This window comes from Ceratina calcarata, unplaced genomic scaffold, assembly GCF_001652005.2.
Source record: "Ceratina calcarata isolate Rehan_Ccalc_2016 unplaced genomic scaffold, ASM165200v1 scaffold1, whole genome shotgun sequence".
Taxonomy (NCBI): domain Eukaryota; kingdom Metazoa; phylum Arthropoda; class Insecta; order Hymenoptera; family Apidae; genus Ceratina; species Ceratina calcarata.
Window position 1 is genome coordinate 916,324 of NW_017130860.1, and position 24,589 is coordinate 940,912.

At 43.9% G+C, this 24,589-nt stretch overlaps 6 protein-coding genes across 9 annotated transcripts in view; 3 read left to right on the plus strand and 3 right to left on the minus strand.

Annotated features, from left to right (window-relative positions):
• LOC108626552 (uncharacterized) overlaps nt 1–2,406 on the minus strand; it is a 28,521-nt gene extending 26,115 nt beyond the window's left edge. Inside the window, exon 1 of the mRNA XM_018027723.2 lies at nt 2,096–2,406. Within this exon, the coding sequence (XP_017883212.1) occupies nt 2,096–2,150 (55 nt within the window). The 5' untranslated portion in view covers nt 2,151–2,406. The remainder of the gene's footprint in view (nt 1–2,095) is intronic.
• LOC108626876 (aladin) overlaps nt 1–6,097 on the plus strand; it is a 32,373-nt gene extending 26,276 nt beyond the window's left edge. Inside the window, exons 1-6 of one of the 3 annotated variants that reach the window (XM_018027843.2) lie at nt 1,595–1,897; nt 3,000–3,395; nt 3,466–3,583; nt 3,656–4,125; nt 4,185–4,509; nt 4,583–6,097. In XM_018027843.2, the coding sequence (XP_017883332.1) occupies nt 3,040–3,395; nt 3,466–3,583; nt 3,656–4,125; nt 4,185–4,509; nt 4,583–4,885 (1,572 nt within the window). In that variant the 5' untranslated portion in view covers nt 1,595–1,897; nt 3,000–3,039 and the 3' untranslated portion in view covers nt 4,886–6,097. Of the gene's footprint in view, nt 1–1,594; nt 1,898–2,423; nt 2,830–2,999; nt 3,396–3,465; nt 3,584–3,655; nt 4,126–4,184; nt 4,510–4,582 lie in introns of those variants that run through there. The other 2 variants (XM_018027929.2, XM_026816902.1) reach the window with 2 other exon arrangements.
• A 107-nt stretch (nt 6,098–6,204) lies between these two features.
• On the plus strand, nt 6,205–11,095 carry LOC108622262 (zinc finger protein 76). Of its 2 annotated transcripts, none has more exons than XM_018020070.2 (6): nt 6,205–7,407; nt 7,811–8,657; nt 8,852–9,180; nt 9,274–9,435; nt 9,702–10,119; nt 10,807–11,095. In XM_018020070.2, exons 2-6 carry the CDS (start codon nt 7,820–7,822, stop codon nt 10,914–10,916), a joined length of 1,857 nt encoding a protein of 618 aa, XP_017875559.1. In that variant the 5' UTR covers nt 6,205–7,407; nt 7,811–7,819; the 3' UTR covers nt 10,917–11,095. The 2 variants fall into 2 exon arrangements, with proteins under 2 accessions (XP_017875559.1, XP_026672593.1); XM_026816792.1 differs by having other exon boundaries at nt 6,205–7,271.
• Nucleotides 11,096–11,106: 11 nt separating this feature from the next.
• On the minus strand, nt 11,107–12,918 carry GILT1 (Gamma-interferon-inducible lysosomal thiol reductase 1). The gene is made up of 5 exons (XM_026817530.1): nt 12,809–12,918; nt 12,325–12,480; nt 12,056–12,253; nt 11,497–11,652; nt 11,107–11,411 (listed from the first exon to the last, which is right to left on the minus strand). The coding sequence occupies exons 1-5, from the start codon at nt 12,887–12,889 to the stop codon at nt 11,307–11,309; spliced, it is 696 nt and encodes a 231-aa protein (XP_026673331.1). The 5' UTR covers nt 12,890–12,918; the 3' UTR covers nt 11,107–11,306.
• Nucleotides 12,919–13,630: 712 nt separating this feature from the next.
• On the minus strand, nt 13,631–14,683 carry Coa7 (Cytochrome c oxidase assembly factor 7). The gene is made up of 3 exons (XM_026817481.1): nt 14,481–14,683; nt 14,284–14,418; nt 13,631–14,219 (listed from the first exon to the last, which is right to left on the minus strand). The coding sequence occupies exons 1-3, from the start codon at nt 14,581–14,583 to the stop codon at nt 13,753–13,755; spliced, it is 705 nt and encodes a 234-aa protein (XP_026673282.1). The 5' UTR covers nt 14,584–14,683; the 3' UTR covers nt 13,631–13,752.
• A 51-nt stretch (nt 14,684–14,734) lies between these two features.
• Nucleotides 14,735–22,206, plus strand: LOC108625728 (osmotic avoidance abnormal protein 3). The gene is made up of 7 exons (XM_018026002.2): nt 14,735–14,871; nt 16,297–16,368; nt 17,987–18,762; nt 18,834–19,520; nt 19,619–20,133; nt 20,199–20,668; nt 21,425–22,206. The coding sequence occupies exons 2-6, from the start codon at nt 16,297–16,299 to the stop codon at nt 20,597–20,599; spliced, it is 2,451 nt and encodes an 816-aa protein (XP_017881491.1). The 5' UTR covers nt 14,735–14,871; the 3' UTR covers nt 20,600–20,668; nt 21,425–22,206.
• The last annotated feature ends 2,383 nt before the right edge of the window (nt 22,207–24,589 follow it).

A 24,589-nucleotide genomic window follows, 5' to 3' on the forward strand; every position in this document is an offset into this window, starting at 1 on the left:
TTCAGATAAGTAAGATTCGCATGTAATATTTCATCCTATTCAGTTTGCTTATCACCGTAGGAGATAATTATTTACGACCTGAACGGGGCAAATATTGAAAACTCGGAACAACGTGCCTCGCTTCAAAGTGCGAAAGCTATCAACGGCGAGCGAACTTCGTTTTACGATACACAAAAACGTGCGCACGTTATGCAATACCGGCGGTATTTCAATTTCAAAAATAAATTACTGCTAACAGGAAGGCAGTAGGAAATATGTTCGTCCCACCTCGCAAAAAATGAAAATTTGTACGAGAACATCATAACTCGAGCTAACTTTTCTTCACTGAGCCACTAACGCAAGGATTGCTTTTATACGTGCGAACGTAATGTAGATATAAGCTTGGATGATAATATTTGAAAATAGGCGATTACAAACATTTGACACGCGAACCGCTGGCTACTATGTTCGTTATTGGAATGAAGACCATTATGTTACCATCGCGTTGTTGTAACGAACCCCTCAATCATCCAATTAGGATGTGCATTTTGAAAATTACGCATCGCGATAGCACGAATATAAAAATTATAAAAAAAAGATATAGAAGTGTTCATAAGTAGGCGAAAGAAGTTGTAAATTAGGGCAAGGCTAAGTAAGACGTTAACAGCATTAAGTAACGGAATAAGACGGAAGGAATCTCTTATTTAAATTGACGCTTTCAGCAAAAGTTGTCTAAGAAATGTCTAAAAGCAAGAAATCTTTCTTACGGTCTGAACACGGAAAACATCTAACAGGAAATTCACAAAATCGTTATATTATAATATGTATTTGGTTTTTAACATTCGCAAGAAGACATGTGGTTTTGCACAGCATCTTTTATTGTTATAACTCTAGCATTTTTGTTAATAATGCACAGAAAAATACAATTAGATGTAGCTGTAGCTATCTTCGCATCCCGTCCGTTGCATTTCGTGACGTCACACGCGGGTAGGACATTTACTACCCCATTTGATTTATCAGACACACCGAGATCAACCGCATTCAACCTTGTCATTCGAGAGATGCAAACAGGCATAATGTGAGAATGTCAAGTTCCTGAAGATCCCAACAGTTTTTAGGAAAGTGCATTATGGTCCTCGATGGTCCCCGCTTGGACCCGATTACTAGAAAAGGCATGGTATAGGCAATGAAGGTAATCAGTGAAGAAGAGGTGTATTTTCTCGCGGAATAGAGTTTAGACGCACAGTGTGTACGGTTTTTACATTAGGCTAGAGAGTTTACGCTAGACGTGTCAGGCAGCCGGGTATAGATGGAGGCAGTGTATGTAAGTATATATGTATGTTCGTATGCATGTATATCGGTACGGGTCATCGACGACGATACCTTCAACGCCGAGAAAGAGAGCGGACTTTAAGCACGAGAGAACAGCGTCGACTAGGACTAAAAGACTAGAGTAAGGTCGCGTGTAGAGCACGTACTCGCTTTAAGCTAGATACATTTCGACGACGGTAGGCAAGTCATGGAGGAGAGGGTGCACGGATCGATGCTTAGGCTGGGAAACGGTCCCGGATAGGATAACGAAAATACGCTCGCGGATACGTAGTCGTGCGGCTGTCACCGGATGAAACGGCCCGCCTGTAGCCTCGTTCATCTATGTACGCGACAATCGGTCCCGTGCCCTTGTTTATCACGACGGGAACGCGTTTTTTTCCGTTGCCGGGCAAAAAATGACGGCGCACGCAACACGTCTATCGTGCGATCAACGAAACTGGATTGCTGAATCCATTTTACGCAAGTCTCGCGTCGAATTCTGATCGTACCTGGTATTACGTGCAGTTATGAATTAGGGATCGTGGTCGGAGGATGTACACGCGCTCGATGCCACGCAAAGACTGGCAAAATTGTAACAGCGATAAAGGTACAACGCATGTCGTAGTGACAACGTTTGTTCCCGGGGTTTATAATAGATCAATGACTAGACGCACACTGGGGAACATGCGACCACGAGATACGCTCGAAGGTCTCGATGGCATGCATGACTTTGAACGTGCACGACGCACGACATGAGGACGTGGTGTCCTGAACGTCGTCGATAACTGATTAATTAAAGACTCACCACCGATACTGAGAGTTCTCCATCGAGTTTTCCGTTTAGAACCCTTCTTGCCCATCTCTGGCCAAGACCGAGCTGGTCCTCCTCCCTTCTGTCTCTCGTCTCCCCAGCGATCTCGGCCGACTTTCTAGAACGAAAACTCCACCGAAATCATTCTTGATCGCGATCGATCTTGTCACTACCTCCGTGGTAGCATTTTATCAACTGTCCGCCGACTAATGTGCCCCGCGTTGTTGCTGGTTACTCCCGAGAAGAGAAAAGCTTTTCGAAACGAACGAACGAACAAGGCCTACCCGTAGCAGAAGACAACTTCTAATACGTAATACGCGCCGCACGAATAGCGACCGCATACTGCTGTCCCCACCTCACCCTTCCCTTTTGGTTCCCACCCTGCTTCCACCGATCTCCCACCACCGCTGGTCTCTGTCATGTTCGACCGTATCCCGCCGCGTTTTCAATCTCTCTTCTTGTCCTCGCGACACGAAAGGAACTGTTCACGAAAAATGCACTATCGAAGTTCTTTACAAGTCTCACAATTTATTCCTCGAGGCTTTTCGTATGTCATGCAAATTTACGAGAGCACGATCGACCAGAAGTGTCTCCTCGCGATCGAGACGTTTTAAATAGTAACCTACCGACGCATGCGTAATGATTTCATGATTCGGTGATAGCATTGGCTGTTGCCATGAGAACCGATGTAAACTACTGCCATTTTTCCGGCTTCAGACCTTTCCGAGGTACGATATCATTCTCATCGCGAAAACACGTACCCTAGAATCCTTTTCTAACATCTAACGATCAAATCTGTTTCCCATAAAAAAATTGTCATTCGATGAGTTCATCACTTTAAGTCTTACGAATCGATGAAAGTATCGTGTCTCAACTGTTATATGCCTTCCGTTTATAGGTTATCCCATCAAAGAAAGTTGCACGATTAAATAATCACAATGAAAATACTGTCGCTTCACGAATTCGATGCACCTTCCTTCGATGATTTAGCAACCGTCGCGCTCATAGAAGATAACTTAGAATATTGCGATTATGAGCATTTGTCGGATGAACTTCAACCGTTCTCGAAGTATTTGCGAGAGTATCCAGAGGTGTCTATCGCTCCGGATATTCTTGCCACGCGTGAAACAGCGCGTGCCGTTTGGGGCGATGGTTTGTTCTTGCCGGTGCACGATAGCATTTTTAAAAAAATTGCTAGTACGTGCAGGGAAAAAGGGCTGACCGAGGCGATCTGTCTGGCTGCGTCCACAGAGCCAGAGGAAATCACACCGGTTTTACATTGGATAGTTACTAGGTGAATCGCAATACACATAGCATAACTTTGTTTTCAATTGCAGGATCTAACTTTATAGTTTTCATTTCAGACTTAAATGGGTATTGGATTTAATTGATAGAGGAACTAATCAAAGGGAAGATTTGCCTACTTCAGGCTCTGGGTCCGTTGCAGATATTGTTCACACTAGGGATTGGGAAACGTCTCTTGTAAGGTCTTCAGGATTATTATTAATTTAGATATATAGTAATCCCAGTTATATTGTGAATCTTGATTTTCAGATTAGATCTATTGCTTGGCATCCGCACTGTCCAAGATTAGCAGTAGTCACAAGAGATGATCGTATACGTATCTTCTCTCAGGGAATACCAGTAGTGCCGATCCTAAGACACAGTGCTCAAAAGTCGATTTGCTGCATAAGTTGGAGGCCACTTGCTAGCAGGGAACTGGCAGTGGCGTGCCACACGGGAGTTCTAGTTTGGACCATCGAGTTAGGAGCAGCTAGTAATTCTCTTAGTCATGCAATACTGTTAAAACAGAGGAATCATGCTCCTGTGACAAGCGTTACATGGCATCCACAGGGTGATCTACTGGTGTCTTGTTCATCTGCGGATACGCATATAATCATCTGGGACACTTCTAAAAGAGAAGGTGTTCCATTGAGGCGAGTCGGAGGTGGAGGCTTATGCTTCACTCGTTGGTCGTCCTGTGGCTCTCGTTTGTTTTCAGCTTCTTGTAGAAATATCTTTAGGTACGTTCTGCTTTCTTATTTCGTTTTGAATTCCATTTAATTCGGTGATACACTTACAGAGTTTGGAACACGGGCGTGGCGACGTCGTGGCACGCGGAGAAGTGGACAGTACCTAATGGCCGTGTAGCAGTTGCATGCTTTGGTCCAAACTTGACACTGTTGTTCGCGTCGAACGAAGATCCTGCTATGATCTTTTCCTTGCCGTTGCAAGAGAATATCTTCGATGTGAAGAAATCGTCTTCGGACGACGCGAAAATGGCCACACCATTGATAGATTTAACGAAAGTGAATTTCTCGTCAAACGGCGATTACGTTGCTGTCGGTGGAAGAATCGTAGCGATGGAATGGGATCCCACAGGGAGATACCTCGCGATCCTCTTCCAGGTAAGATTTCTCGTGATGAGATTCCATATAGAAAATGTAATTTTGAATTCTAAATTTGTTGTAAATTATTTAGGATAGTCCTTGGGTCGCGATAATTAAAACTAAACTCGGGAACTTGTCGCGAGTGGTCGAGATCAAACCGAGTTGTCTCGTCAAGGGATTCCCAGGAGAGATTCCGAGTTGTATGAACTTCTACCAGAAGTATAAAGAAGATTCCAACATGATCTGTCTGACGATCGCGTGGAGCAGCGGTCGCATACAACATTTCCCGATAATCGAGAAGGAAACTGTGCCTGTCGTGAACGTATCGTGTTTGTCCCATTCCTATTCCCTGGCACACGACACTTACAATTTCAATCTGAGAGCTGCTTTTTGATGACAGTCAAGCCAGGGAATACAAGAATACAAGAATTCCATCGTTGAGTCGTTAATTTGTACATAAGGACTCGAATGCCTTTATTAAATCGAGTATGAAAGAGCAATAAATCGCTCGTTTGTATTCCGACAGAAGTTATATAATATTTCATAACCGATTCGTCAGCGCGCGTCGGATGAAAAAAAAACTCGTTGGGTCTCCGGTGTTCAGCACTGTGTAACGTGCTTGCTTCGTAACGTATGGGACTTAGAACTCGACTGCTCTCGAGTTCGGTACCTAATTATACAAAGTCACATGCAGAGCGCGCGTCTTTCTATTTTTACGTCGCTTGACCGAATGCTGAACGCCGACATGTACCGTGCATGACGCGCCCGCACTATTTCCAATACATTCTCTATTCACTGTTACACCCGTGCTGCTCCAAAGACAAATTACAACCGTTACTGTCTACCGTTTTAAGAATTCTGCCCTCCTAAATATATACACACTCTTCGAGCGTATTTCTTCACCCCGTCAGTTTATCTATGATTCATGAAATATGTATTCCTCAAAATATTTTTACACCGTAATAAATGCGACGATAAATTAAAAATAAAGTGTACTCTTGTTAATAGCAGTTATTGGGCAACAACCGCTACGATTAAGGCTTCGTTAAGACACCTTTTTTTTTATCCATCCCTTCTTCGTTCTCGCTATGTTATTGCATCCGTATGGGGTGTACGATCGAAATCCTTTTTCCAGTATATTTATTTTAATGGCAGTCGTACACATGCGGTGACTATGCTACGAACGGAGTTGACAGGTGCCCAGGCAAAAAAGCGTGGTCGAGAGCGAGCATAGTATGTATATAATGTAAGCATAGAGGGCTGGCAGGCCACATGTGCCACTCTATCACTTATCTACCCGTAATATGACATATAACCCGGCCATAAGATGCAACTGTGAAACGTGCGCGTATGCGTGGCTGCACGGCGAAGTCTACGCGCGAGCGTGTACGTACACAGGGGGTGAGTAGGAGGATGCACGGTCGCGCTTCTGTGTGCGTCCCCTCGGAAGAAACGAAGTGCATCCGAGTTTCGAGGATCGCGAGAATCATAACAATGCGTTATACGAGAAGTGGAGATCCCTTTTCGTTCTGAGAACAATATCTGTACTTTATGTTAATTAATTTTGTGTTAATTTTATACTGAAATAAAATAGAATTTGAAAAGAGAATTCGATCTAACGTCGTTTTCCTTCAAACGAATTTCCATTCCTCGAAATCCTGTTTATGAAAGATATCGGGATTAATTTCGATGAAAATCGAAGATGCAACGGAGGAGGGAGATGCAGGGTCAGTGAAATAATAGTAGGCTGTAATAGGAGGAAGGAGTGAACGACTCGGCCTCATGTGTGCGCGCGAAGAAGCTGTTGTTAATAAGTGACGCGTGTGCGGCAGCTGGTTTTACATTTTTTGCCCCGCACCCGATTCTCGGGGTTCGAGCGACGAAAGATCGGCCACCCCCTCCCCCGCTGCTACTTTCTCCGTCTCTGCTGCATTTTCAAGTGTTCCATAACTGATTTTCAAAGAGGTGCCGATCGTTCGATATAATCGATTTTTTAAAAGAATCAAACGAATACCATGGGACAAGTCGAAACGTCGTCCTTCGTAAAAGTAACGAAACGACCATTGATCTCTGATGTCTTCTTGAAAGAAAAAAACTGCAGAGACATTTGATGAAATTTTAGTATCGGATTCCCTCGAGGGAGCGAACGATGATCGTTCTAGGATCAGTGAAACAACAAACGAGGACGGTTCATCAGCCTCGAAGATAATCGTTCGTAGAATCTAGCGAAACGGACAAAAAAGCCCAGTGGAAGACGAATTCGAAAGGGAAAGGGGGACGACGAGCGTACGCGCAGATGTGCCACCCTGAAACCGATCAAGTCGAGGCAAGTGCACGGACGATGCACAAGTGCCGGAGGATCTTCTCTTCTTCTTCTTCTTCTTCTTCTTCGTTCGGCATATCCCGAGGGGAACGAAGAAGCGCGGCCACGCGAGTGGGCGGCGCGTACCCTTCTCGAAAGCTTCTTCCCTTGCTTCGAAAACAAGGGTAGAGGGGATCTTTTGATGCTGGAAGAACGCTTCTACTGATGTCTTGTCCTGACGCGGCTGATAGTCGTCGGGAAGACGCGGGAAGCCGAGTTACCTTCTCCGTGACACGCGCTTGTCTTTTCTGTCACCCTTCCAATTTGCTCGATTAAGTCGCGATTAAAATCGCGTAAGACCGACACTCGTGTGACATCGCTGAATGATAAGCTTATCACCGCGAAACGAACGAGGAGCCGTGGAAGAGATCTTTTGCGGTGGAATTCGATCGCGGACTTTGATCGGTGAACGCATCTCGTAAGTGTACAGTGAGAGATCGACGCTGTCTTACTGGATACAAGAGTCGATGCTATCGCGGACCAGTGATCTCGTTGATAGTGATTTAAACCAGTTGTGATCGAATATGGAGGAAGAATATTCATATTAAAAATCGGTAGTCAATTAAATACCGATTCTCCTTTTGGACGATCGTTGTTAAGATTGTTAAATCACGTCATCTTCATTGAATAAAAATTGAGAATAATTTTGATCTCCAAGTTTCCGTGAATTCAAACGCTTTGTGCATTTTCCAGCGAAGGTTTCATTCATGAAACGTTGATAGATTCCACGGATTCCCTCGACACGGTTTCACTCACGTGCTGCGCGCAGTTACTCGAGCCGCTATCGCCTTATGTCACGCGCGGGCTCGTTGCAACATCTCGGTTCATGTTTTTAAAACCTCCGTAACTTTCCATTTACGGTCCGCATCGACGTACTCACACGATTTCGCAAAAATTCCCCGCACTTCCTAGTGGTTGCGAAACCGTATCGATAATTCTTGGTCCACGTGCTTCCAGGTGACCAGGATGCACCTTGAAGATTACCACGTGAACAGGAGCGAGGAGAACGTGCAACGAGCAGTGTCGAAGAGCGTCAAACAGGACGCCTTCAGTTCTTCGCATTTGGCGCCTCTCAATGCCATTACCAATGGCCAGCAGCAACCCTACTGGGTTTCACACGCGGATAGCGTTTCATCTCCGGTTTTACCGAACGATTCCAGTCCCAGGGAATGCTCGGACTGGGAACAACTGACGACCGTCTTCCAGTATCCTTGCCAGTATTCGACGGACGGATCGCCGGGAAGCACCAGCAGCGAGGCGACCACGCCGACTTGGAACAATGTCGTTTTCAGCGAGTCGGATTGTTCCAACGGACAGAGACTTCCCTCCGTTGGTTCCGCGTTCTCTTTTTCCAAAACGTTCTGCAGCACGGTTTATCCGGAGTACCAGAGCTATCAGGATTATCAGGAGTACCAGGACGACGTATCATTGCCTCTCGTCCTGCACAATCAGACCGAGGATCAGGGATTCACCGGGCAAGCCGCGGACGAATTCGATCTCAGTTTAATCCGAGGAGACCCCACATCTCTATTGTGCAACGTCGAGTCTCCTTCATCGCCGTCGTCCACGTACTTGGAGGAACTCCAGGATCCGTTCTCCAATTTGAATGGATCGTATCCTGTCGGACATTTGGTCTCCGGTCAGCAGACTTCGATTTCCGCCATGAATTTCGTCAACGATGCCGCGTTGAGCGACGGTTTCGGGAACCAAGTCGTTTTACCCAGGGACGAAGGATTGCTGTTGAACGATAGAAGAGTTCCCACGTCCAAAGTCGCGGATACGGAGAAACGGAGTTCGTCGCATGGTGAGCATAACTTATGATTAAAACTCGTAAAATAATTTCTACTAGTCTCTCGATCCCTTGCACCTGTTCTCGAAAGAAATCGACCGCAAATAAACACAGACTATTTAGTTAAGACTGCCTCTTGACTACTGTTCTCAAGTAGTCTCGTCTAACAAGCTTGTTTACGCGTCGCCGACACGCTCGTTCCGCTTCAGACTGTTCAACGACGGACGACAACTTGACGTCTACGTACCAGTGCCGATGGATAGATTGCGGCTACGCGTTCGCCGAACAGGAGGGGTTGGTTCGGCACATCGAGAGAAGACACGTCGAGTCCTCGTCGTCGAACGCCCACGGACACGGACGACGGGTCCAGAGGGACCGGGACAGGGACAAAGACAAGGAGGGCGAGGCCCCTGGAACCGCACAGGACGAATTCGCTTGCCTTTGGCAAGGGTGTCCGCGCGCTCGCCCCTTCAACGCGAGATACAAGCTTCTGATACATATGAGGGTACACAGTGGAGAGAAACCCAACAAATGTCCGGTGTGTACTTCCGGAAAATTAAATGCCGCTATCAAATGTTTTAACTTCGTTCGAGAATTACATCATTCCTTTAATCCTCTTTTTTTTGTACAGTTCACCGGATGCAAGAAAGCGTTTTCGCGGTTGGAGAACTTGAAGATACATCAGAGATCGCACACGGGAGAGAGACCTTACGCTTGTCAGCATCGCGGCTGTTCCAAAGCATTTAGCAACAGCAGCGATCGCGCTAAGCATCAGAGGACTCATTATGATACGGTGAGTTTAATCATTAATAATACCTGTTATCAGACGCATCGTCTTATGCCGATAGCCCGAATCCCAGTAATAGAACGGCGCACGTGTTAGAACACTGGCCAAGATTTATCGTTTGATAAAACATTTGTCTCTTACGTAAAACGATTGCAATCGGAGAGCACAGTTTCATCAGTGTTAATGATTCCGTGCAACTGATTTTTTAATAAAAATTCAAGGAAAACACTCGCTCGATTGAGAATAATAGATGTATTCATCGGGATTTGCAGAAACCGTACGCGTGTCAGGTGAGCGGATGCGGGAAGAGATACACGGACCCGTCTAGCCTGAGGAAACACGTGAAGAATCATTCGGAGCCGAGCACGTCGCTCTCGAATCTGTCCTTGGCATCGGACAAGACAGCCAGCGTGGTCAGCAACACACGCCGCGATCCAATTTCCACTGGCTCTAGGCAGAATCAGCGACAGCAGGCTCAGACAGCGATCGCGTTCAGCGCGGAATCGAATTACCGGACGTATAAGACTTCTGAGTCTTACGCGGACGAGGACGCGGACCTGTTCCAGACGAATCTGTGTCAGATCGATAGGATTTCCATGAACCTTGACAGCAATCAAGAGTACGTCCCGATAGAGTCTGTGAAACGATTTCTCATCGACAGCATAGGCGAGCCGTACGTGGACAATGCAGGTGAGCTATCGTACGAATGCGTCGATAAGAATTATCGAGTCGAGTACACGCGGACTCGTCGTATTTTGGCCGCGCGTTAAAGTCGCTCGTCGTATGCCACTAACGGTGATACGCGCTCGTCTATATTTATTTTCAGCCAAAGTACAATGAGTCGGGTGTACGCTCGAAGATCGGGAGGGTTCGTCTGTGGAACGCGTGGTAGACGAAACTGGCACGACGTGAGCCACATACGAATATAAGATTTCCACAAAAAGTGTGGAGTCGTTGTTCGGCGAGCCGTACGAATCGTTATTGTACGCGTGCTGCCTTTTTCTGTGCCGGTGAACAGTAACGACGCCGATGACAGTGCGGTGCGGTGCATCGCCACGCATAATCTCAGAGGAGGTTCGCCGCTTTACGCGTTTACCCCACACCGAGTCTTAAAATAATATTCTCCAGTTTTTTGGCCCCCGAGCACACGCACGTACGCACGCGCCAAAACAGACGACGCGTTTGCCACGTGCGACACACGCGTGCCCTTTTAAATTCCAGCCGCGATTTTCCACCAAATAATTACGGTGAACCCCTTCCAAAGATATGACGGTTCGTTCGGAGTTGTTCGATCGATTCGGAGACTCGTGCCGATCTAATTGAACGCTAGATTCATCGATGATTAACTCGTTTGATCATGGCAATGGGTTTTTTCAGGATACCAGGTCGAGGATGAGGTGCCAGATTTCCAGGAGCTCGGCTCTGACATTGAACAACAATTTCTCGAGCTGAGCAACCTGGATGACGCGGTTTTCATCGATGGTTAAAGGAAAATCAAAGAGGGAGGAGAACCGGGAGGAACTCCGTGGCGAACGCCATATTTCCAAAGACTTGTTTCCATTTTTTATACTCGATTTTATATAACTCGATCACTTTATAGATAGATATATTTTTGTACATACACGATTGTATATATTATGATTAAATATGTGGTTTTGATTATCAACCTCGGCGAAGTTATTCGGCTTACAAAAGCGGGGCACTTTATTTATTCGTTACACAAATCATAACACCGATCGTTACAGATAATTAAGTTCGATTTTTGTTTTCTACCGTTCTTCCCGTGGCGATGAGACGCCGCAATAAGCTTTGTATAAAAAACAGTGACCTACTACAGAAATGTTTTAGTGCCGAGGGGGTTGAGCAACCGTTTATTTTCAAGCATTGCTGCACCGCGATGGCTTCGACTCCTTCGGCAAAGTGTCGCAAATGAGTTTAAGGAAATTCGTAAGCGCCTGGCTTTGAATCTCCGATGACGTCACCTGAAACGATTCAAAGATACATGATTGATCTAGGAACGGACGCTCGTCAATTACAACCAAGCCGATCGTAATTTTAAATACTGACTCCGTTAATCGTGATCGTCGGGACGAAAGAGAGTTTCGGGTCCAACTCTTTCGTCTTCTCCCCGTTAGCGACCAACAACTCTTTGGACAGAGAACCTGCGATGCAACTATCGATGCTTTTTCGAGTTTTCTCACTCAGTCCTACATCGTTGGCGCACTGAAAAGTTAAACGTTGCTCGGAAACTAGTTATATCTGAACAACTACAATTGCAAATGAGGATAACAGGAAACCACATCGTAAATTCCGAGATACTTAATAGCTTCTATTTTTGCTTTTACAATATGCCTTTTAAACGTTATCAGGAAATCAATATCGGCAGAATTGTAAAAACATGGAACTCCAATTATTGTAAACCATATTTGTCTCTCTTATCTTTAAACTAATAATAAAACAGCTTCGGCGCTGATAATTCTGAGTAAATTGCTGAGCTCGATTCTGTAAGAGAAATTCGTTGCCCGATCGCACGGATGTGGGTCGTGCGCTTCGGCATATAATTAACTGATATCCGCGGATGTGTGATTTGCCAATTGGCATTTTAAAAAGAAGTATAAATTGATACCCCTGGAACGGATGACGGCGGATATCGCGAGGCCATTGCGCAACCGACGAGAGCCACGGTGAGTTGTTGAACCTTTTCAGCCTGTTCTTCGTTCTGAATCGCGTGAATTCCACACGCCTGGGCCATGTTCCCATCGCACTCGGCGGACCCATGCTGGCACGAGAACTTCCATTCGTTGCTTCCGACGTCTTTTGTATGCTGCGCATCGATAATCATATGTTAACGTATTCCTCGCGGTAAACGACAATCGTCTCTGTTTTCCTTCTCACCGATGCTTTTCCATAGGGAACGAAAGTGATGCTGATGTAATCCTTCAGTGTGTCATACGATGGCACTAATTGATTCTTGATGAAACGCATACTATCGCCGCACAACGATTCGTAATAAACTCCTACGTTTATTACCGCCGTTTCGTTGCCAGCCACCTGTACAATTATCAAATATTGACCATACGCCCATGTGAGCTTTGGTGCAGTCATTGTCTAGCGTAGAAAGTTTCTAATATTTAAAACATTGTTCGTAACAAGAATTATCAACTAGCATGATTACAATAAATCTCGAAAACCAGAAACGTATCACTAAACTAAATTGATCTTCGATACGATTGATAATAATTGATAAAAATACGAAGAATGATTTGCAGATTGCAAAATTATAAAAGATTGCAGCAATAGGATGCCAGCAATTTGCTTACATATGTTTGGGTGAGTTACTATATGTGGACAGGTGAAACCGGAGAAAATTTCCACTCACCGTAACCCCGTGGCCGAGGATCGCGACGACGGCGATTATGGCTGCGAGCGAGCAGCTCGAAGTGAACAGGTAGCACCTCATGGTCTCTCTGGTTCGTTGATAAACCGGCGACCAGTCTTTAAACCAGCTTTATCTATAGCATCAACGACCGATGCTCAGGAGGGGGACTTTGAAAATGTAGAAGGGGTCTGAGTTGAAAGAGGATGAACGGGACGGACGGAGTAGGAGAGTGAGATGAATAATCAATAATACCCTGCCTTTTTACGTTCCCTTTGTGCTCGAGGAATGCACCATTCTTCCCATATCCGACCTTCGTCCTTTCTCAGGTACAAGGATACAGTATCTTTTCTTTTATTTTCCAGGTACAGTCAAACATCGAGAATGTGAGCGTTCATTTAAAACCATTTGAAGCGTTTTCTAATGACTTCACGAAGTTTTTAAAAAGATTGCAATCGCGAATCAGTAATTGAAAATTTATGTGACTGATTGTCACAATTTGAAAGGAATTTAAAAATTGCTATTGCTAAAGGAAATAGCGAAAGAGAAAACATGCGAGCCTCAAAAGGGACACATGTAAATTAGCTATGAAAAGTGAAACGTACGATGTATCTCTCTGAGTACGTGAACGAGCGGAATATTGTGTGTCACCGAGCGTAAGTGTAAGTAATTTAACGTTATACTCGGAACGCGCAAGCTTTCTATACGACTTTCTCGTTAGAAGTGAGCGCGTCGTGTGTAACGAATTGCCTACTGTCAGGCGAGCGGCGATGCATCGACGCTTGCAGGGCAATTGATGGGTAATTAAACGATAAACCAATCAAGTTAAGGAGTCAGTGACATTTATTAACAATTTGTTTAAATCACAGGATGGATGATTGTATAAATGGATCGGCCTATTTTATTTCAATTTTATTTCTACCTATACATTTTTAAACGAGCTAAAATTATGGATCGATGCCTTGATGAAATTTGATTTGCTTCTTAAGTTCATTTACTTCTTTTAACAACTGCTCGGCACGAGTCTTAAACGTTTTCGCGAGTTCTGCGTTCTGTTGCACGCCATCACCTTTTTTGTGCATTATAGATACATTGGCACACGCGTACGGGTTTCCCATTTCGCATGATTTCAAAGATAACACGTATGCCTCTTTAAAATTCTTTTCGACGACACCTTCGATGCCGGATAAGAAAATGCCTGACAAATAAAAGCAAGCCTGCTCGTTACTGGCATCGCAGGCTTTCCTCAACAGATTCATTCCAACCGCGACATGGTTTTCTCCCTTAGACTCTGTGAGTTTGTTGTCCGTCACTGACAATACGCCGGCGTTGAGGCAACCCTTCGGATCGCCTTGTTCGCATCCCTTCAGCATGTATTTGAATCCTTCGGCCACGTCTTTCTCGCAATCTTTACCTACAGGCGAACAAGATCGTAGTTTGAAATTTCGCGGAGCGTCGCGCTCGCCATCTGTACTAACCCACTGCCCGGTAGCCGCCGTATTTCGTGCAGCTCTTTCCGTAATTGTGCTCGTCGCAATTCTTTTTGTACACAGATATAGCCTCCTTGAAATCCTGCTTCACCGCTTCGTGATAATTAGCCAGTAGATGACAAACTATCGAAAAACCGTTGCAATGTTCTTATCGTGCCGAGGTTAGAATCGTCTTTACTTCTTACCCTCAGGGTTCTTCTCGCTCAAACAACCGAACTGATACTCGATGTGCAGGTTCTTCAAATACTCCTCCAGTTCCTCTTTATTCTTTAAGTTATATCCCGCCATGTCAAAGGCGTTTCAAATCAAAAGTGCAGACGAAAAACGTGAGTACACGAACGGGAGCATGCGGGAGCATATGATCACGGGTCGGAGACCAATCGGACGACGGGAAGGCTTGCGCGCGCATCCTTTGATTTTTCGAACGAGCGCAAGTCGACGTCGAGAGGTGTTTCGAATTCGCAGCACCAGTTCAGGTGTGCTTGTCATGCGGTGCACTGTACGTTTCGAATTACCTTTCCGCGATACACGAGGATAAATTTGTATGTCGTGGAAGAAGACGCATCTTTCGTTGTAGTAAGTACCCAGGAGTCAATCATGAACGCGGCGTAACTTCACATTAAATTACATTAATTAGCACGAGTCTCTATAAATTAATTCCTCATCTCATTTCTATTATAATGAATTCATAATTTCAATCATGAATTGAATAAAAAAAGTGTCTGATGATTTACACAATTTGCGTTCCTCGACTTAAACGTTCGACGGATTAAAAAAAAAAAGAAATTTGAACGATATAGATATAATTGCTGTGGTGAATCCGAGTTTAATTTCGGTAGCCATGCAGTGGGTCAATCCGTAGTTCACTCGGTTAGGGGGCCGTCTTCTTATCTACCCTTCGTGATCAGAATTCATCTACATGTCGAGCACGAAACGCGAACGTAAAACACGTTGGATGAATTGTTATACCTGCGATTTAACTCGTGTCCAACCACTTCATTCTTCACGCCTGCCGCGATATATAGATATATTTCATGCACGGACGCATAAATTGTTGCGCAACAAGAGTTCTTTGGTGTTTGTGACATCTGCGTATGATCGATGCACGCACATCTGTCAACCTCTCGCACTTGACCCACTTCTCTCTGTTCGATTCGATTGGTAAAACGATGAATTATTCTCTGTGCAAACTTATTTCCATAGTGATTATTTATTTATTAATGCTGTTTAGTAGTAGTAGACATTTATTGACAGGTGGAACGATGTTTCTGAATTAAAGGTCATAAGTGACTTCTTTCAATGCCAATTGGTGGTTTGAATTGGAAATGAAGATAAAGACTTTATTAGCGTAACCTTTTTATAATTCAATTTATTTATTCTTAATGCCGTTTATAACTTGTTTACGCCTTGTAATGTCTGAATGCCCCTTTGTAACTCTCATAATCGACTTTTCTCTAATTGTGTATATAATGCGAAGACATAATGCAGCTCGTTTGAGATATTAAACGACAATTAGTTTTATCTATTTCGATATACGATTCCATGAATCATACGAAAGAATGAGTGTGTGTCGAGCACGCTGTAATTTGGGGTAATTCAACGCGTAACTGGGTTCAAGGCCAACCCACGCGCCGCAGTAAAACACGAGTGGAATACTTGATCAGCTTAAAGAAACATGCTCTCGATGCGACAAAAATTGTACCTACTCTGGGAAAATTGCTTCTATACACAGTGCATTAACGCGACACATGCGTTCCTTGTTTCTTCAACTCATTTTTAAGCTTTCTCCTTTCTACATTGATCCATTCAAGTTTCAGCCTTGACTCTTTGCTTTCACGCAAACTTTCCGCGGCGTGCGAATGAAATAAAAACTTTATTCGAGTGTTGTATAAACATTTTTTATCAAGCTTCATTAAGATCGTTAATCGGAACGAAAACAGTTTCTTTTTTCCTCGTTTAATACGAGGGAACGGAGTCTGATTTATTTTATCTTGCTTTTAGATGAGCGAGTCAGTGAAAGTGGCCGTGAGATGTCGGCCGCTGAACCCGAGAGAGCTGCAACAGGGATGCAAAGTACGTTCGCAGGGATGAAGAACCACCGACCCCCGTGTTGCACCGCGCTTTTCCACTAACATTTTTCACGTCCCGTTTTGTTTACTCTCGAAAATATGTGGAAAACTCGTCATTGCTGTATCGAGCGCGATGTAGCCTAGCGACCGTGTCAAAACACGCGACCGGCGTGCATTCACTTTGCACTTTTCCTGCCTGATAATTTCCCCGAGAAATTCCTTCAGTTTTCGTCCTTTTCGAGAATCCTGAGATTAGAACGTTATTCTAAGTTCAGAACCTCGATTCGTAATTCTCTCGAGACGAATACGCTTTTTATTAAATCACCGTGCATGCATTAAATAAAATCAATTATTTCCAGCAGAAGAATCACGCTTTTATTTTTTTTACCCTTCTTTCCCTGTTCTCCGAGCATTCTAAAGAGCATCCTAGTATTAGGCAACTAAATGATTGTGGATTTTGTTGATAGACTTCTTATTTAAAATCTGCAATCACTTAGTTGCCAATCTAATAATTGCTGTTTCCAGCTAAACGAGTTTCGCTGTTTTGCACAATTGCTTATTTATTCGTCGTGAATCATACGTACACAAGAAAGTTACACCTACGCATACACAGGTGCCTGTTTCTATGCCACTTGTAAACCACGTGTGTCGTCATGCACGTAAAAGAGAAATAAAAGTGGTGGCTCGCCATCGATTTGGCATATATACATACATTCGGTCCGTCAATAAACACGTGGAACACGTACGGCACGTATATCTATATCAGTAACGTAAAGAAACGTGTGGACGATGCGATGGTTCGATACCGCTATCTATGCACCCTGTGCACCGATTAGCTTAGCGTGCCTACGCTACCTGCTGAATATATTATGGAATGGTAAATTTAATGACGGCTACTAGCTCTCCGATGCCCCATAGAGTACAACGTCGACGGACATCCGACGAAGGGTTTTAAGTTAATGTACACTTGCAACAAACGATCAATTGTTTAAAGAGTTTAAAAGACGGGCAAGAGAATTTGAATAAAAGCTGAATCTACGCGACAGAAAGTTCGATTTTATGTTTCACTTCGTTTCCACGTAATTGAATCGATAGTGAACTATTTATATACTTCTGAAACATGTATTCTTCTAATGCCTCTCGGCTCACGACTTCTTATAAATAAAACAATCTATAATTAATTCTGGCGTCAATTTTTTGGTTTGAAGAATACTTTAGTTAGATGAAGCGTCCAAATCGCTTCGTGTTTAGAAAAGTTTAACGGGGGCACACTTGGCAGTAGTTTACCCTCTTAAGATTCTTGAAAGAGCGTGTACTTAAGAAAAATATTTACATAATACGAGTGTGTGTCATAAATTTTCGTCTACTTTTAGCACCCACTGGGCAACGATTCTAATAAGTGTTTTCTTTATTTTGATTAAACATTTTTTTCAAGTAACACTGAACACACGATTGCTTTAATATTTATCCTTGGTAAAATATTAAATATTAGATAAGAATAATTGTAAGATTTTCGACACTGAAACTTCGTTCGTTTCATGTATGTTTTACTTAATAACAAAATATCTTTGCCAAGAATAATAATAATAATCCTCCGTCTCTAATTCATTCACTACCTTCAGAGTGTAATAACGATCGACTCTGCGTCGAAATGCTGCACTCTGGAGTGTCCAACCGGTGGAAGCGGAAACGGCAAGGTGTACCAATTCGACGCAGCGTTCGGTTCCGAGGCGACCACGGAATCTCTGTACGAGAACGTCGGCTCGGTGATCGTGGAAGCCGTTCTGAACGGTTACAACGGCACCGTGTTCGCGTACGGGCAAACGGGCTGCGGGAAGTCGCACACGATGCGAGGATTCATCGAGCGTACGCTGGACCACGTATTCGAAGCGACGTCGACGGCCAGCGCGGACATGAGATACCTGGCGCTACTCAGTTACTTGGAGATCTACAACGAGCGATTGAGAGACCTTTTACAAGACGGGACCAGCGATCTTTTGACTCTAAAGGAGGACCCTCATCGCGGAACCTACGTGGCCGGTGGTTTGAGGGAAGTGACGGTGAAGGATGCTGCGGAGTGCACTCGACTGGTCGAGGAGGGAGACAGGAGAAGAGCCGCGGCGGCTACAAAAATGAACGCTGCTAGTTCGAGGAGTCACGCGGTGTTGACCTTGTCGTTAGAAACATTGGAGATCAACGATGAGAATTGTAAGACTGAGAATACTGTAAAAAGGGGGCGACTTCATTTGGTAGATCTCGCTGGATCTGAGAGGCAAGCCAGGACTGGTGCCACTGGGGACAGATTGAAAGAAGCGGCTAGTATCAACTTGAGTCTCTCCGCACTGGGGAACGTTATCAGTGCATTGGCCGCTGGCCATGGCAGGCACGTGCCGTACAGGTACGTCAGTAGATGTCGGAGAATCGATAATAAATCGATGCTATCGAATCTCTTTTTTTTTTCGTTTTCAGAGACAGTAAATTAACGAGGTTGTTGAGAGACAGCCTCGGCGGAAACGCGAGGACCCTGATGATAGCTTGCGTAAGCCCCAGCGACGTGGACGCCGAGGAGACGCTCAGTACTTTGAGATACGCGGCTAGAGCTCGGTGTATCAAAAACAAGCCTGTGATTAACGAGGATCCGAAAGACGCTTTATTAAGGCAATACCAACTGGAGTTACAACGGCTTAAGAAAATGCTCGAGTCGAACGATCAATCACTCTCTCGAGAGTTTCCTGAAAGAGACGAGGAGGACAGCGACAGGCGAACGGAATACGCGCAGGAAGTCGAGAGGCTGAAAAAACAGTGCGAGGATTCGAATCTGTCGGCTCAGAAGCTACGAGAGGAATTGGAAGCTCTGAAGATACGATACGAAACCGGTGCTGGTGTTAATCCCAGCTTGAAGCCCGTTTCGGAACGATCGATGGACGAACAAGATTTGGAGCGTGAAGAGCGACGAAGGAAGAAGCGCGAGGCGGCCATGCAAGAGGTGATGAAGAGATTAGAGAAGCTGACCATCGGCGGCGAGGCGCAAGGAGACGCGGAATTGAGAAGGCGGCGAGAAAAGAGGAGGAAGAAGTTGGAAGCGCTCGCTTCGGCTTTGGAGTCCAGCGCTCAGGAAGGGAACGGAAGTGTCTTCCAAGTTTACGGTCAGCTTAGGTTAGTGATAAACGGATTAAAAACGAAATCTAAGAAGATATTTCTTATATCCTGATTTTCCTGTTGTCACTTCATCCACACACGTGGATTTTCCGTAGATCCACGGAAGACGCACTGAAACGCATGGCGAAACGGGTGAAGCAGCTGGAAATGGAGGCGGTAGATCTCCAAGCTTCTTGGGACGCGGAGCGTCGCGATCTTCTTCGAAGAGAACTACTGATCACGCAGATCTGCGAAGCGATGATCCCTCACCTCCGACCAGGGTGCCCCTTCCGAGACGTCACTGCCGTCAGGGCAGAGGCGACCTGGTGCGACGAATTGGGTCGCTGGAGGCTACCGCTGGATCTATCCACGCAAATTCCACTCCCTCCGCCCACGTTGGTTCCAAAAGATAGTATACAGTACAATGCAGTGACTTCCAAACCGGATCTCAATAATAATAATAATAGTAATAATAATAGTAATAATAACGAAGATGAAATGGGTAACGAAGCCGACAACGAAGAAAGTAGCGAACAGGAAGAAGTGAAGAAACCAGATATTGCTGACACTTATTTTCGACGGAGTAGGATCGATAAATTATTGGCACATGTCAGAGAAGCGAAAACATTCGGTAAGTAAATGTGAGAAGATCGATGTGCCAAACAATTTGGAGAATAATTCCTGATTACGGTACAGAGCCAGGGAATCGGCTGAGCAAGTCGGGCGGCTCGGAGGACTCGGTTCCACTCGGGTGCAATCATCATCAATTGAACGCCTTGAATCTGCAAAGCAGCGCGCCAGTGATCACCGATTTGGACGGCTACAGACCTAGCCAGCGAGTGGCAACGGGGCGGATGATGGCTCGTCCCGGTTGGATGGACGAGAATTCGGTCAACAAATGTTCATTTTTTAAAAAGAATCCTCCCAGGATATTAGAAGCCTTGCCCTCGTATCCCCAAGGCATGAACGGAGGCTTCAAGTTTGGGAACAAGCCCAGCTCGGAGAAGATGTCCGATAAATTGTCGCCGCGACTCATTCAGAACGAAGTCGTTGACGACACGACGTACGCTCGTCACGCTCGTTCCCCTACTTACTGAGATTCAAGCCACAATGGCAACGATGATGCAGCGCAGGATTAGAATCGTGTCACTCGAGATCTGAACGAGGTACGTAGTCGTACTTGTTTAATCAGTTCGAACGCTCGAGTAATTCACACTGTCTTTCATTATTATATTCGCGACTTCCTACTGCACGATCTTACTCATTATTATCGTCATTTAAAAAATATTTCTACATCGTCAGAAACAAATCCATGACAAAAATTGAAATTGAAAAACAGTGGGCATGTTTTCCATTTCGACGTGATAACGAATACGACCGAGTCAGGCTCTCGCTGCTAATAAGCGTAAACTGGCAATGAATCATGTCAGTCAGTCTCGCGTTCACAAATCGCTCTAAAGAGTTGAGGAATAAAATTATGCAGATAAGAACGAATATCTAGTCAGGCATGAAAATTTTTAAATAACCTCGTACACAATCGTCAAGCACATCCTCGTGAATACAAAATAGTTTTTTTCCCTTTAATTCCACGACGTTTATTTATAGACCCGCAGAATTATTTGCCTATTTGGCGACGAGGTCGTGCCATTTGCCTTTATTAAAAACACTAAAAATAAAGGTTACACGATATTATGTAACATTTTTTAGACGTCTGATGTCTGTCGCCTATCTTAAATATTGTCGTGTGAAATGTTATCGCCAGTTTTATTCACAGAAGCACGTATCGTGATTTTTTGTATAAGAAATTATTATTGATCAGATTTCAAGGTAACTCGCACACACGACTGAGAATTCTTTTCTACAGAACTCTGGTCTTAATTAACACTAATTTTAAGAAGAAATTCATCTTGTCACTATTGCAGGAATCGGATGTTCCCGTATCTTTTTCTGGCTCGACCAAAGGTGACCAGGTGACCAGATTGATATCGCCATTGAGAATATCGTAATAAACAGCTATTTACCTACGTCTGATGTAATTAATACGTGTTCCCACGAAATGTTTGTTACATAATCGTTCATTATAATTCTTCACGGAGGGGCCTGAACATCAAAAATTTGATCCTGCCTATTTTTGGACGTTGCTTCATTCCGTGAAATCGGCTGATGCGCTCCACGCATATTTTTTTACTTAATGCTTTCATAAATGTCAGATTGTCAGATTGTTTATTTATAAATGAAATATTAATTATGATCGTGGCAGAGTCTCTAAAAAATCGATGAAGACAGGCTTGGCAGTATTATAACAGAGACGTAAAAGCGTCGTTTGTAGAGCGACCGAAATCCGACGATGTAATTACACGAAAGAAACGAAAAAGAGAAATTTCCTATTCATAGTCGGTCATGCGATGGCAGCAAGCAACGGTCACGGTTGCTCGTTCTTTGTTACGTTACATTATATTCAAACGCTGGATCGAGCAATCATGATATATCGTTCCGCGATAAAGAACGTTGCGAAATGGCCACTCTCGAGAGATTTAAGGTGTACGACCGACGGTTTTCACTTGACACACGCGCCGCTAAAAAGTGCCAGAGAAAGGACCAAACTCGTGTTTAGCCGACGATACCGCGTACTATAATAATCTGTATGGATATTGTAAAATCGCTGTACATAGACTGTTGTACAATTCCTACGAAATCGTTGATAGAAATCATTATAAAAAGGCTTGGCAGTATTATAACAGAGACGTAAAAGCGTCGTTTGTAGAGCGACCGAAATCCGACGATGTAATTACACGAAAGAAACGAAAAAGAGAAATTTCCTATTCATAGTCGGTCATGCGATGGCAGCAAGCAACGGTCACGGTTGCTCGTTCTTTGTTACGTTACATTATATTCAAACGCTGGATCGAGCAATCATGATATATCGTTCCGCGATAAAGAACGTTGCGAAATGGCCACTCTCGAGAGATTTAAGGTGTACGACCGACGGTTTTCACTTGACACACGCGCCGCTAAAAAGTGCCAGAGAAAGGACCAAACTCGTGTTTAGCCGACGATACCGCGTACTATAATAATCTGTATGGATATTGTAAAATCGCTGTACATAGACTGTTGTACAATTCCTACGAAATCGTTGATAGAAATCATTATAAAATAATGATACGGATTGTCACTACTTGTTTCAGGACAATTTTCTAATGTGTGTATATTGTAAAATCGTTGTACATAGACTCATTGTACAATTGTTATGAAATAAACGAAGATAAAACAATGTAAACGTTGTACTTTAATTATCCTTGTTTCGAAACCGAGAAAATCGTCGACAGAATTAGAAACGTTCACCTGATAATTAGTAACTCGCAGTGTCAGAGCTGCAATGTCAAAGATCAACTCCGTTCTGGTAGTGGCAGAGAAATTTCACGCCAAGTTGCTAGAGCAACCGGCTCTCTCCTAAAACACTTTCCATTACAGAAATATATAGAGAACCGCGGCAAAATCGCGCGAGCGTTCCTACAATTTCGATGATTGACTCAGGCCGCGTTAAATTCCTTCTTGTGAGTCAGTCGCTCGGGTTTTCCAACAACGAGTTTAGTTCGAGCGCAATTTCATTGTTCGGTAAAAAGAGTTACGGCCCGCGGTCCGAGAAGTCCCAGCGAACGAAACAATTGTGGAGTTTTCAAACTTTTATCGAATTCTGAATATCATGCTGTAATTAACTTGTCTGACTTCGAACAAACTGCACTGCTTTTTCAGCCGGTTCTAGTGCGTGTTATAAAGTACACTCTTCCTGGAAGGAAGTGTACACCATTTTTAATAAACACTTGTTTTCCTTGGTTTTTATCACAAATGAAGCGAGATATGAAAGTATGCTAACTGGCAATTTTAATTAACACGAACGAGTAGAAATGATCTCGTCGTCATTGAAATAAGTAAAGTGGTGCACATTTTTAAAAATGTTATCAAGAGTGACCCGAAACGCAGTCGAGCTGCGCACTTGCCACCGAGAATCGTGTAGTCTCGTTGCAAAATTCCGAAACGAATTAACCATTGCAATAATTTAATCGCAAAAACATCGTCTTATCACCTCGTGCGATTCGAGATTAATATGTTGACCTTTGTCAATTGGCATTCTCACACTTTAATGATTCTTACAACGAGCAAGAAGCGAGAGCAAAAACGAAACCGTAGGATGACTATCACCACGATGATAGCTTTATGCCGCAATTATTTAAATAAAGTAAAAACAGAACCCGCTTATTACGTGCGATTGTAACTGATAGTTCACTGCGAGGTTTCTGCAATCGATCGATACCATAAATTTTATTCATTACTGATATTCAATTTATTTCAATTCAAGTACTTAGAAATGTCTATTGTGTCTTGCGCGTCCAGTTCTTCCATCGAATTAAAATACGATTCTGAATGGAACGTGTCGCAACAACTGCTCGTTAAAGAATAATAAAAAATTTCGAAACGCGATGTCTGAAATTCAAGTTCCGAGGCATCTCCGTGTACACATATACCGGTAACACTGTTACTTTCTCTGTTCTGCACGAGACGCAAAACGGCGACTGGTAAAAGCTGAAAGAAGTCCGCTTTCCCTCTCGAATACGCGTCTACGCGTATCTCGAGAACGCTCTCAAAAATCCTTTGTGATTCGCGTTGAGAATCGCGGTTGCTTCTTGTTCTAAGCTGGTCCAAGCCAGTAGAACGGGTTTCGGGCTTCGAAAGCCAGCAATCATTTATGTTTCGTAGAAAATCACAGTGATCTAGGTTCCAGTGTCAACGAAAATCTGCGGAGGTGTAATTAGAAGGCGTTCTGCGAATGCCTTTCCCTTTCCCTTAATTCATGGGTTCGTTACGACGAGTTTTATAACTTAAATTTTTTTCCATAAATTCTAACGATTGTATAACGTATGTTAATTTATCTACGTCAATGACTACACCGAAAAACTCTGATTACTTTGCATCTTTCAACTGTCGTCTATTCAATGAATTATATACAACGTTAAGGATGTATTGACTATACAGTCAATCCCAAAAGTTTATACACTTTAGAAACGCATTTTTTAAAAAGAAATCAGACG